This window comes from Octopus sinensis, linkage group LG18 (genome assembly GCF_006345805.1).
Source record: "Octopus sinensis linkage group LG18, ASM634580v1, whole genome shotgun sequence".
Classification (NCBI taxonomy): Eukaryota; Metazoa; Mollusca; class Cephalopoda; order Octopoda; family Octopodidae; genus Octopus; species Octopus sinensis.
Genome location: NC_043014.1, coordinates 17,745,314 through 17,759,218, shown reverse-complemented (window position 1 = coordinate 17,759,218; position 13,905 = coordinate 17,745,314). Strand labels below are relative to the sequence as shown.

Genomic DNA, 13,905 nt, shown 5'->3' with positions numbered 1-13,905 from the left:
ACTCCCTAACTACGCGCTAAAAAGCTATTCAAAATATCCACATGACGTCTACTGACCAGCCTGAACAATAAGAATTTTCAACAACGCTATTTTCGAAAATTCCAAACATTCACGTGACCTCTCTATTATGACCACATCCACGTGACCTCTTTATTATGACCAATAAGAAATTTTAGGCGCGACACTAGCCAAATTTTAACTTCTCTGGAGCCTTTTTTCTTACCCCAACACCAACTTCCATTCAAACATTCACGTGACCCCTTCATAATGACCAATCAAAATTGTATTGACCATTGTCCACAAGAAATTTTAGGCGCGAAACCAAGCAAATCTTAAACAACTCTGGAGCCTCTTTTTTCACGTATAAGAGACAGCAAACCCAACATAAAGTCATATAAGATGAAAAAATCTATCAGAAAGGAACTCTATCTCTCTTTAAAAATATCTTTTGATAGGCATAACAATTGCGCAACCGGTAAAAAGAACTTTCACCTAATTAAATTACTTAAATTATTTTGTCAGCATTTTCTTCATTTCCTTTTATATATATATATACATATATATATATATATATATATGTGTGTGTGTGTGTGTGTGTGTGTGTGTATATATATATATATCTATATATATATATATATATATATATGTTATGTAGGTTATCAGAGGTAATGGTGTCAGGTAATACTGAATAAGTGCTATGGATAGATTATACTTGAGTTCCAGGTTCGGTGATTATGCGAATAAGGGGTCCAACGTAGGCCATATATCAGTGTGTGTATAAATTTTTTTGTGTAATGAGATAAACAACCATGGCTGTGTAGATTTTAAAACATTTATAAATATTCTAAAATCTACACAGCCTTGCTTTTTTATCTCATTACGGAAAAAGAATTTATTTATATATATATATATATATATATATAAATCGTTTTACGCTAAGGAGCGGTGTACGGTACTAAAATTTTCGACTCGTGTCTAATATAAGAAACTACTCCAAGTTATAGTATCCGTGTGATATAATACAAGTTTGTGGGGGGAGGGGAACGGATGGATGGATGGATGGATATTAAGGTGGAAAGATAATTTTGTCGCATTTTTGACATGATCACTTATAGGATACTTTTTCAATATTTTCGGTAAAATAAAATAATTTCCACAGCCTAATGGTGTTATATTTGTTTCTTTCTTTTGATTTTTATGTTTCTCAGCAGATTACTTTACACCAGGTTAGAACAGATCTATATCATATACTGCATGCTGTAGGAATTCAAAAGAGGCTTTTCAGCAATGAAAATGGTACGAAGCCTCCGAACATAGTAACGAAAGCTTAGCCAGGAAATTGTTCTCTTCCAGATTCCCTTCAAGCTGGACGGCAGGGTTCTATCTATATTGAGCTTCTGAAACCATAGTTGAGGAAAATAAACCACAAACTACACGAGAATTAGCGAAACACTTCATTCATAAAACAACTTCAAGAACAAGGAAAGGTGTTTAAACTTCGTGGGTCTCTCATCATCTGACTGTTTCTGAACTTAAACAAAAAGTTTCCATCAGTTTGTCATTGAGGAGCAGACTTGTTGCCGGAAACATCACAACCCCAACCCCAACCTTCAACTTTCGAAACCCTACTACCTGCCCTCTATCAGGACCCTGTCTCTCAAGGGTTGTAGTATACAGAGCCACCCTTACACCATCCAATGGCATTACTAGGCACTACACGGCCATGACAGCCAATAACTTCAAGGGATGTTATTCCCAGCATTTGCATTCATTTAGATCCAGGGACAGAGAGAACTTCACTTCCCTATCACACTTTCTCTGGAGACTCCGTAACCCCCGAGACGAAATACCCAGCATCAAGTAGACTATTATCGACAGGGCGCCACCATTTTCACCCAGCGCCCTTAATTGCCAGCTGTGCCTCCGCGAAAAACTGCATATCATCTACCAACCCGCAGTTTCCACCAGGTCAACCGCGAGAAAAAATATAATTCTCAAAATTAATTTGCTGATATTATCAAATTTGTTATCATCTCGAATGGCTATTTTAAAAAATGATAACAGAATTAATAATATAGGTGATCGCTGGCCCAAGAAAAGCATTTAATAGCTGAAGGATTAAAATTAAAATTCATCAAAGGACATACTAAGTATGTCAACCTGCTGGAAATAACAGTCAAAGCTCTTATTTAAATCGCCAAAATTACACTGATGATAACTACAGAAATCAACCGAAGTAGATTCTGTTATTATCATTTTTTAAACTAGTCATTCCAGATGATAACAAAATTAATAATATCTTAGCAAATTAATTTTCGAGAATTATATATTTTCTCGTAAATTGTTTGCCCTTGTATAGAGGGCATCTTTTTCACTGGTGGCCGGAATTTGATTTCGGTGCAAAACGAATCACTTGCAGCGCAGACTTCAATACGAATAGTTTTGGGTCTCTTTTCATGGCAACACGTGCTGATGACCTTAAGGCGATTTTATTTTGCCAGTACAGAAACCGGACCACGATTTAAATAAGAATTTTTACTGTTATTTCCAGCAGGTAGACATACTTAATATGTCCTTTGATTAATTTAAATTTTAATCTTTCAGCTATAAATATATATATATAATATATATATATATATATATATATATATATATATATATATATATAGAGAGAGAGAGAGAGAGAGAGAGAGAGAGAGAGAGAGACCCTAATGGCCGGTGGCCTATAGCCTCAAATTGGAGGAAGAAAAGGCCTTCTGGCTAGTTTTCAAACATACAAAGCAAGGTCAAGTGCTATGGATTGTTTTCCTTATACCACTCTCCAGTCAGTTTGCGTGTCCCAGGATTTCAGTGGGTATCGTCTATATATATGTACATATGTGCATACGTATACTTACACACACATAGACGCACACCCACACATATATATGTGCTTATGTGTGGATGGATAGACAGATGAATGGATCCATATTCGAGTTTAAATATATGTAGTTTATCGATATAATGTGCGCTTATGAATGTAATATGCGTGTATGCATGTCATGTATGTACGCAGGTTTTTATAGCTAGATAGAAAGATTGCAAGATAAATAGATACAGAGAGAGAGAAAGAGACAAGGAGATAGAGAGACAGAGAGACAGGCAGATAGATAGATAGATAGATAGATAGATAGATAGATAGATAGATAGATAGATAGATAGATAGATAGAGAGAGAGAGGGAGAGAGAGAGAGAGAGAGAGAGATGCGTACATACATACATACATACATACATACATACATACATACATACATACATACATACGTATATGCTTATTATACATATATATACATAGAAATACAAACACATACACACATATTTTTATATAATTATTTCAAGGATATGTGCCTGGACAATGCAATGACACAACAAAATCTAAGTCCATTCACTCTGAATATCAGGTTTGAGGAGAGAGATAAGTATTTTAGGGGCAACACATGTAGCCGTAACATTGGTATGTGGTTTGTAATCATAATGGCGTTGGACATCATAAATTTTAACAGTGTAAGGGAGATAACTCTAAAATACCTAATCGTTTTCCGTATTCAATACGCACAGGACATCTGCAAAACGACGGTACAATTTCACAGCACGCTACCTTTCACGCTGTCTTCTTACACACACACACATACATACATATATATATAAACAACACACATATACATATATATATATATCGTATACATATATATGTGATAGATAGAATGAAAGGATCAACAACCCATCCGACCGGCTTCATCTCAGTTTTTAACAGCACAAACGCTTTGAGTCGAACAGAAATTACATCAAAATATTTGCCCAAAATGCCACAGGTTGGATCGACCTCTGGACTTCGAAGCGAACTCTCTAACCATTCAGTCATTCTGCACCTACAATTTTGCTGTTCCCTATCGTTACCCTTCTCCTTTCTCCACTACTAATGAACCACAGTACTGCCATCATTCTCATTGTATCGGTTTTCTAAGATATTACACTACTTAGATTGACTGTAGAACTGAACCTGCCCTGCTCAATGAACAAGTTCAGCTTGCTTACCTCCCTTGCGACCACTGCGGAAAAACTGCAGGCACTCAGGAAGTGCTAAAAATAGCAGTTAAATCTCTTGTTTGCCCTTCAAGAAATAGTTGCAGAATTCTCTTAAATCATCCCGCAAGCTTTTCAAAAGAAACAGAATAAGGTAAACACTGTCAAAAATGTCCTATAAATATCACGGCCAGGCACTGAAAGTGGGATGTTCCGCTTGTAAATCAGTGAGTGGCCTGGAGAGTCAAGGAGTGACCCGTGAATATCTGACAGGTCCTAATTTAAAAATAAACAAATAAAAAAAATAGACCCGTTGGAATCAGAGGTTCCCCAACTTCTGATAGGAGTGTTGTTCAGAATGTTGTCTCGAAGTCTCTGGTCACCGCTAGAGTTCCTTCGATCATACGTCTACTCGATCAGGCCTGATCTGGGGTTAAAAACAACATACAGACAGACAGACAGACAGACAGACAGACAGACAGACAGGCAGGCAGGCAGGCAGGCAGGCAGGCAGGCAAACAGACTGACATACAGACAGACTGGTTAGAAGAAATATGTACCCTGACTGACTCACATCCGATAAATCACTGCAAGAGCCCCTACTTGAAATGGAAGATGAGTTTCCTCAAACCAACATTAGATTAGTGGTTCTCATCAGTTGGTCGATAAGGATTGAAAAGGAAGCAGATAAATAACAATGTTTGATAAAATCCATGTTTTCCGTAACGAAGAAAGAATTGTATTGATGGCTCTCTGTCGTTCGATGACTGAATTATTTTATACGTGGCTGAACACGCCACAAACACTTGTAGCCTCAATATAATTCTCATGCTGTATCAATGTAATGTTACTCAACAGGGTAAGCAGCTCAGAAATCAGGTCAAGCTCTTCAGGTCAAGCGGCTACTTTTCCGCATTGAGAGGTCACAGCTCCGGTAGTACGGACATGTGATTAGAATGTCGCGAGAGAGAACAGCAAGACGGTTTCTTCAACTCGAGTCAACCGACAGGAGACCCTAGGGTAGACCAAGAACGAGATGTTTGGGTGATATCCATAATCTCATTTGGGAATACAGTCGCAAAATGTAATGACAGTTGCTTCTGGAGATACATCCCCTACAACCATCCCACGTATAGTAGTTGAAGATGGCTGGCTGGATGGGTGGATGGATGGATGGATGGCTGGCTAGCTGGCTGGCTGGATGGATGGATGGATGGATGGACGGGCTAAGACAACCTATACAGGCTGAAACAGCAGACCCAAGAGTGTTTACCCCATAAAACGTCACTCGGGGATGAACAGACCCCATCGAGCTCCTCGCTTAAATGATAGTCACGGTTCAAATGCCTTTGGTTAGTTGTTCCTGTTTACCTTTTTTCAGTCAAGATTGGTTTAGGGGCTAGACAACAACATTGACAAACACAGTATGTTGGAGTGCCCAGAGTAATTTTCAACGAGGCAGTACATCTATCCTCGTTTATCACGGAGATTTCGTTACCAAAAAAAAAAAAACAATGATAAATTAATCGTTTCCACTCACTTCGTAAACAGAACGAATGTTAGATTCTTTGGAATTAAACTAGCGGCCCACAGTTACGAAGCTTTACCCTCACGTTCTTTCTTGATCAAGGACCAGGCACTTCCGTTTCTTCTTCTTCTTCGTCGTCGTTGTTCTCTGGTTCTGTATTGATGGGTGAGAGTGCGTAAATCCGTTTAAAACTACCTTGTGGAACAGCCCTGTGAACATAAACAATAGTGAGTGCTTTCTAGGTAGCTGAGCAGCATGTGTGGACGCTGGAGTTCACTTTTTACAGTAGAAACAGAATCTTCGACTCATCGCCGACCCGTATTATCACAGATCAATCCGTGATAAGCCTAGAGAACTAGGTTGACGTGAGATAAGCAGCGAGAGATAACAAGGGAAGCATTTATGTGGTCGTTCAGCTTGCTAGAAATAGCAAACAAATCATACTCACATCGTTCCATACCGTCTTATAAAATAAGGGACACATTAAATACATTGTGTTTGAATAAAAGACGTGATAATCAGGGCTGGAATGCATTTTATCAAAGGTCTGATCGATTAAGCAGGAATTAAATAACCAGCTCACGTAAATAAACAAGAAAGATTAGTTTCAAGTTTTGGAAATAGGCCAGCATTTTGGGGGTATGCGCTAAGTCGATTATATCGACCCCAGTGTTCAACTGGTATTTTTTTTTTTTCGACGCCGAAAGAGATGAAAGGTAAAATCGACCTCGGTGGAATTTGAACTCAAAGACGAATGCAACGCCAGCATGCTAACAATTCTTTTCTACTCAAGGCCTGAAATTTGGAGGGAGGGGGGCAGTTGATTAGATCGACTCCAGTACGCAACTGGAACTTATTCAATCGACCCCAAGGCAAAGTCGACCACGGCGGAATTTGAACTTAGAACGTAACGGCAGACGAAAAACCGCTAAGCATTTCGTCCGGCGTGCTAACGATTCTGCCAGCTCACCGCCTTAAATTAAATTAGTATTGGCGAGCTAATTAGGTAGCGTCCATATGTGGCCACTTCACCAGCTTAAGATAGTCAAATCTCCCTCAAATTACACTTTTCTGTTGTCAATAGGGCAAGTGGTCAATGGTGTAGCAATATCGTCTCTCATTGCTATCTTCACTGTTTGAGAAGAGTATTAAGAATGACCTCGGTCGAGATTACAAACGGCTTTGGCTGGTTCAACATTGATGTAAACACTAATTCGATTGGCTGACACGTTGGTCTCTACTACGCTCGCACCGCTGGTTATAACTTGGCGCAAAATGTCTCGACTTATTTTCGCGCCATAGTCCAAGCAGCCAATCACAGCTTTCCATTTCTGAAGTTCACTGGGAGCCTGGTGAAGCTTATAAAACAAGGTTTCTCAGAAAAAATATTCGTCTTAGGTTTCCAGTCCTTCTCAGGGCGAACCTCTGACCACACAGCTCGTCTTAGGTTTCCAGTCCTTCTCAGGGCGAACCTCTGACCACACAGAGTTCGTCGTAGGCTTTTAGTTCTTTTAAGAGCTAAGTCTCTGACCACACAGAGAATACTCGACCAAGTTCCAGTTTCGAGGCAAGCGACCACCATTAATACAAGATGTTACTGATACCTCTCATACTGTTAGTGTGAAAAATCACCATGAAGAAAACGGTTACAAGATATCTATAACTAGAGAAACATAACCAAGCAGAACATATAATGAAGAAGCAGCAAGAACCAATCGACAAACATCGAAGATTTAAATTGTACACGAGACAACTACAGATTCAACTATAGCGGTTAGGTGAAATTCTCGCCACGAAGAAAACGGCTACAGTAACATGTCTGGAAGTATATTCATATCAAGAGAAAGATAAACACAACGAGTGATTCAATTAATCTCAACTGCGACATGCAATATCTTGATATGGGACTCTTACAGTGTACCTCATAAACGGTAAATCAATTATCTGTTTCTTGGGTTCTAGTTTCTTCTAAGAACTACCCTAAGCCATCTGTTATTACCTGTTGCCAAGCCGATACCAACAACATTAACTGTGAATCAAATCCCATCGACAATTCACTGGTCAGTACCTTTTTACGCCTAACGAACACACAGACACAAAAACATGCGAACACTTACAAACTTCCAACATCAAACATGATTGTAAAATATGTAAAATAAATAATGTATATATCTTAAAAAGAAATCTTGTTGTCATTCCAAACTTATGTGTATTGCCGCTGCATGTAAAATATAGTCAGTAAAATATATTATTAAGAATAGGATCGCGTTACTATTTTTATAATGGTTAATGTAGTCACACACACACATATACATACTCAAGAAGGAACTGGCGTGGTGGCCACAAGAGGATACATCTTTTGTTACAGATCTTCTCGATTGAAGTTGGCCTACGGCTAAACAACAAGTCGAAACTGCCGACATTATGTCTTAGATGAACTTTGCACCCTCCATATGATAGTAGTGGTAGTGGTGATGGTAGGAGTAGTAGTAGTTAGCACTCTCGTCTCAACGACATTATTGTCGCCCAGGTTATCAATGATCGGGAAGGAGTTAAAAGTAATTGAGCTGTTATTAGTGGCTGGTATGAACAAGTAATATGTTCGCGCAAAATCAAGCTTGTTTTAAGTCAGGCTTGCAGTTTACTGCCAAGGAAGCTCTACGCAAGTTGTCAACATACGCAAGTATGGTAACCGAGCAGGCTTATACAAAAGGTAGGGAATTAAATACAAACACACACACATATATATATATATATAAAAGAATATATATATTATGTGTGTGGAGAGAGAGAGAGAGATTATTTTGTCGAATATGTACGTAAAATAGAAACGTTACATCCGCCCAATTTACATATAAGTAATTTTAGATAAGTAAATAGTAAGATTAAGTAAGCTGAATTAATTAACCAGAAAACATTCTGGGATTCTACGCATAATACTTTATTCGTGGAGTTTGACACATTTCTAATATGCGCACCTCTATTTTGTAAATAAGGACGTTGTTAACCAACGTATTACAGGCTTAACCTACTATATATATATGTATGTATGTGGCCTGCTCGCTTAGCCAGCGGGGTGGCGTCATTCAAAGGCTAAAACAATGCGAACGCATTGTGACCAGCGATGTGTAACAACATCTGATGGTCTGGTCGGTCACGTGATATATGTATGTATGTATTCTAAAGCAATCACCGGTTGTAGGGGAGCGGTGTCGTTCATAATTTTTGTCGGCGTTACGAAGTTCCACCCTACCCTCTCTAACAATAACTATGTTCTTTATTTCAGAAAGATTTGGCTGATATTTCTAACATTTCGAATGAGCATTAAGAGGTTCCCATTTTAGCCGGTGTGTAGCCAGTAGGATTACCTTAACCAATGTATTTATCTTTTATTTCAAGATAGTAGGTTGTAATTTGAGCGATATTTAGCTGCTATTTCATGCAGCTCGAGCAACCACGTAATGTAACCATCATTACTTCTGCAATACAATGGTTGCCCTTCTTACTATTTAACCCCAGGTCAGATTTAATCGAGCTGATCTTTGATCAAACGCGTTCCAGCCGTAACTATCCAGTGTTTCCTCTTTTTCTATTTTTTTTTCCTTTTTAGATATAGTGCAGAGGACTACGTTATCCATTGTTTTAAGAATCTTCGGTAGGTTTTGATGGGGGGAAATTTAGCTTCTATTTCTAACAGATTGACTGGCGTGTGTCATCCACGATACAATTTGCCAGTTTCTTTTTTGTTTTGTTTTCAAAACTGATCCAACAGAGCTCTGATCAAAGACATTCTAACACTGACCTTCCTTCTTTTTTCTTTCAGACATAGAGTATCTAGGACTACATTATACATTGTCCTCGGTCTTTTACAAGCCGTTAGAGCATTATTTGAAAAAAGATTCGGTTGTGTGACCCTGTCGATCGCTCTATTCAAACAAACTTATTAAAGTCGTTCTAAGCCTTCACAGTTTAATGTTCAATCTGTTAGAATCAGTTGTCAAACCTCACTAGCTCTCTTCCTTTAGAAAAAGGAAGGGATCTTTTCGGTTTGAACGGCAGTTTTTTCTAGCGGTGTCATATAGAATTGTCACCCATAATTATGACCCTAGTATCGATCTATGGCATTTCATCTGTTTTAGGGGTGGGGGAAGGGTATTTTTTTCTTCAGAAATGTAAATAAACCCAATCTGTTTCTTAAACGGGGGACATATTCATACGGCACAGAATGTTTTCACCTCAACAGACGTCATTGATTGGTTGAAATTGAAGAAAAAAAACAACAAATATCTTACAAACTATAGAATTTTCTCAATAAAGCCAAGAGAAAAAGATGTTTTATAAACACATTCTACCAGTATACGAAGTTTAAAAGTGTTTAGTTACGTGGAAATTATTTTTAAAAACTGCCGTTCAAACCGAAAAGATCCAAAGGAAGGGGTAATTGTTCAGTTTAGAGACTTTCTTGAATAACACTATAGAAAAAAAAGTTTATTTTTATCTTCATAGCATTTTTTGATAAATAAAGTTATTATCTGTTATCATATATCCGTTTTTTATGAACATAAATGTCCTCAAATATCTTACACACCTTGTATTAATGTATATATATGCTCACACATACACACACATTTGTATATCAGCATCATTTAAGAATCAAAAATTCTCTGAAATAGACATGCCACAAAGAAGATAAGAGGCTATCTGTGGGCACATGTTTCTACCTATATAGGGATCATCAGTTCACCAGTTGTTCTATATTCAATCCAGCAAACAAAATACTTAAACATAAACAAAAAAAAATTGAAAACTTTTATGACCTTGGTTAATTTGCATATTTCAAGTGATAATGAACTCAGAGAAATGTTTCATAGTCGCCAGTGACATTGAATATGAACAAGAGAAACTAATATAAGAATATCAAATACCATGCAAGATAAATTCTAGATTTCTTGAAATTATTTTTCCATTGAAAGAACAATAAGCAACTACTGTGCAGATGCTGTCCACTGAGGCAGAAACATGTGCATAGCTGTCATCTTGTCTCTAGATCACCAACCTGTCTTTTCCTTAATGGCATGTCAACTTTAGTGAATTTTTGATTCATAATCATCATCATCATTGTTTAACATCTGCTTTCCATTCTAGCATGGGTTGGACGATTTGACTGAGGACTGACGAACCAGATGGCTGCACCAGGCTCCAATCTTGATCTGGCAGAGTTTCTACAGCTTAATGCCCTTCCTAACGCCAACCACCCTGAGAGTTTAGTGGGTGATTTTACGTGCCACCGGCATGAGGGCCAGTCAGGCGGTACTGGCAACAACCACGCTCAAATGGTGTTTTTATACGTGCCACCTGCACAGGAGCCAGTCTCAGTGGAACTGGCAACAACCTCACTCGAATGTTTTTTTTTCACATGCCACCAGCACAAGTGCCAGTAGGCAACACTGGTAACGTTCACGCTCAAATGGTGCTTTTTACATACCACCAGCACAGAAGCCAGTTAGCTGCTCTGCCAATGATCACACTCGGATGGTGCTGAGATTATTTTACTTTAATTTTTTGGAGTGAATTGGTGGCTGTTTACCATCAGGCATTTGTTTGGTTTTCTCTCAAGAGAAAATAATTTCAATAAATTGATAATATTTATCACAAATGGTATTTGTGATATTTTCATTTATCATTATTGTATGTTTGAATATACATGTATGAATGTATGTATACACACACGTGTATATCATATGTAAAAGGCACCCATCCTGGCTCCACATATAAAAGCACTCATACTGGTGCCACATAATAAGCACCCAAACTGGCACCACATAAAATGCTACTAGGGCAGTCTGTAAAATGGTTGGTGTTAGGAAGAGCATCCAGCTGTTGAAACCATGCCTACACCTACGACTGTGGTTGAATGCAGCCTTCTGTCAAACCATCCAACCCATGCTAGCATGAAAAACAGATGTTAAATGATATGATGATGATGATATATTATATAGATACAATATAATATATATACATATGTATTATATATGTTATATGGATATTATACATGTATTTATAATATTTGTACATATATATATCTATATCTATCTACACACACACACACACATATATATATATATATATATGATGTTGATCATCATAATTGTCATTTTAACCTCCACTTCTCCATGTCTGCATGAGTCAGGCAGAGTTTATTGAGACAGCTTACATTTTCTCATGTGGCCTTCATTTATGACTACCACATGATATGAAGACTAGGGAACACTCAAACACACACACACACATGTACACACATGGGCTTCTTTGAGTTTCCTTCTACCAAATCCAGTAAGAAGGCTTTGGTCAACCTGGGATTATAGTGGAAGACACTAGGCCAAGGTGCCATATACACCTTGGTTCCTTGGACATGTATCTTTTACTATAGGGCTGATCACAGTATTGTGAATAGATTTGGTGGATGGAACCTGAAAGAAGCCCATCATGTGTGTGCACACATTTGCGTCTCCTTGTCTTGATGTCATATGTAGTTGTAAATGATTGTCACTGTCATACAACCTGTGTCATTCATTTCCTGTGTGTAACAGGTCTAGTCATTGGAAACAGATTAAGGTTGGCTACAGGAAGGGCATCCAACGATAGAAAATCTGCCTCAATTGACTCTATTCAACCCATGCAAGCATGGAAAAGCAGTCATTAAAATGAAAAGATGATAAAAGGATGATGGTATTGGTGTGTGTGTGAGGCACAATCCTGGCTATGTGATTGAGAATCTTGCTTCACAACCAGATGGTCTTGGGTTCCATCCCAGTACTCCTGTGTGTCTTCTACTATAGCCCTAAGCCAAACAAAACAATATGAGTGGATTTGGTTGGAAGAGACTGAAAGGAACTCATCATATATGTACATATGTGTTTGTTTGTGTGTACCCTTGTTTTGACGTGTGACAAACAATCTTGATCATTTCCTGTCTTCCATGGGGAAATATTACATTACTTACAAACAGATAAAACTTGATGGCAGGAAGATCATTCAACCATTAAAAATCTACTTCAACAAATTCTGACTGACCTGTGCAAGCATGGATAAATAGATGTTAAATGATAATGATATAGGTGTGTATGTATAATCTCTATTTGATGTGTCTTGGAAGAGTCGTTAAGCCAATAATAATAATAACATGCACCCATGTCTGTTATTATTAGTTTTTATTATCAATTCCATTTCTTTATTGTTAGTCAATTGGTTAAATATCTTACCAACTAACTAATCAATTGTTTGTTCAATGCGCTGTTTAACCAATAAATCGGTTATTTGTTCATCAAAGTTCCTTCATTGCTCTTTTACTCTTTCACTCTTTTACTTGTTTCAGTCATTTGACTGTGGTCATGCTGGAGCACCGCTTTTAGTCAAGCAAATCAACCCCAGGACTTATTCTTTGTAAGCCTAGTACTTATTCTTTCGGACTCTTTTGCCTAACTGCGAAGTTACAGGGACGTAAACACACCAGCATCAGTTGTCAAGTGATGGTGGAGGGACAAACATACACATATATATATACATATACATATATACGATGGGCTTCTTTCAGTTTCCGTCTACCAAATCCACTCACAAGGCTTTGGTCGGCCTGAGGCTATAGTAGAAGACACTTGCCCAAAGTGCCATGCAGTGGGACTGAACCCGGAACCATGTGGTTCGTAAGCAAGCTACTTACCACACAGCCACTCCTGCTGTATATTATCTTTTCAGTGACTCGGTGACATACTCTCTCACTCAGACACTATGTCATTGAAAGGGTCGCAATCCAATTAACTAACAATAAAGAAGTGGTATTGAACCAGTGCATGTGTTATTATTGGTGTAATTAAGGTGGTGAGCTTGACAGAATCGTTAGCACAGTGGCCAAAATGCTTAGCAGCATTTCATCTGTCTTTATGTTCTGAGTTCAAATTCTGCTGAGGTCAACTTTCCTTTCATGCTTTCAGAGTCGATAAAATAAGTACCAGTTGGACACTAGGGTCGATGTAGTTAGCTTAACCCCTCCCCCGAAATTACTGGCCTTGTGTTAAAATATGAAGCCATTATTATTGGTGTAATGCCTCTCCCAAGACACAATTTGTTTCAACACATGAACTCACATCGAGAATCTTGCAAACTAAATACAAGAACGAAGTGTAATCTCTATTGTTTTCTTCTACTCCAAACCAGGAAGCAAATGTCCTAAACTAGAGCCAGGTACTTTGCGTCTCTACAGTATGAGGTTCTGTCCTTTTGCTGAAAGAACCAGACTGGTTTTGCAACATAAACGT

General features: G+C 38.1%; 1 protein-coding gene across 1 annotated transcript in view; it reads left to right on the top strand.

Annotated features, from left to right (window-relative positions):
- Positions 1–7,908: 7,908 nt before the first annotated feature.
- LOC115221683 (glutathione S-transferase omega-1) overlaps positions 7,909–13,905 on the top strand; it is a 19,045-nt gene continuing 13,048 nt past the window's right edge. Inside the window, exons 1-2 of the mRNA XM_036511014.1 lie at positions 7,909–8,303; positions 13,805–13,903. Of these exons, the coding sequence (XP_036366907.1) occupies positions 8,189–8,303; positions 13,805–13,903 (214 nt within the window). The 5' untranslated portion in view covers positions 7,909–8,188. The remainder of the gene's footprint in view (positions 8,304–13,804; positions 13,904–13,905) is intronic.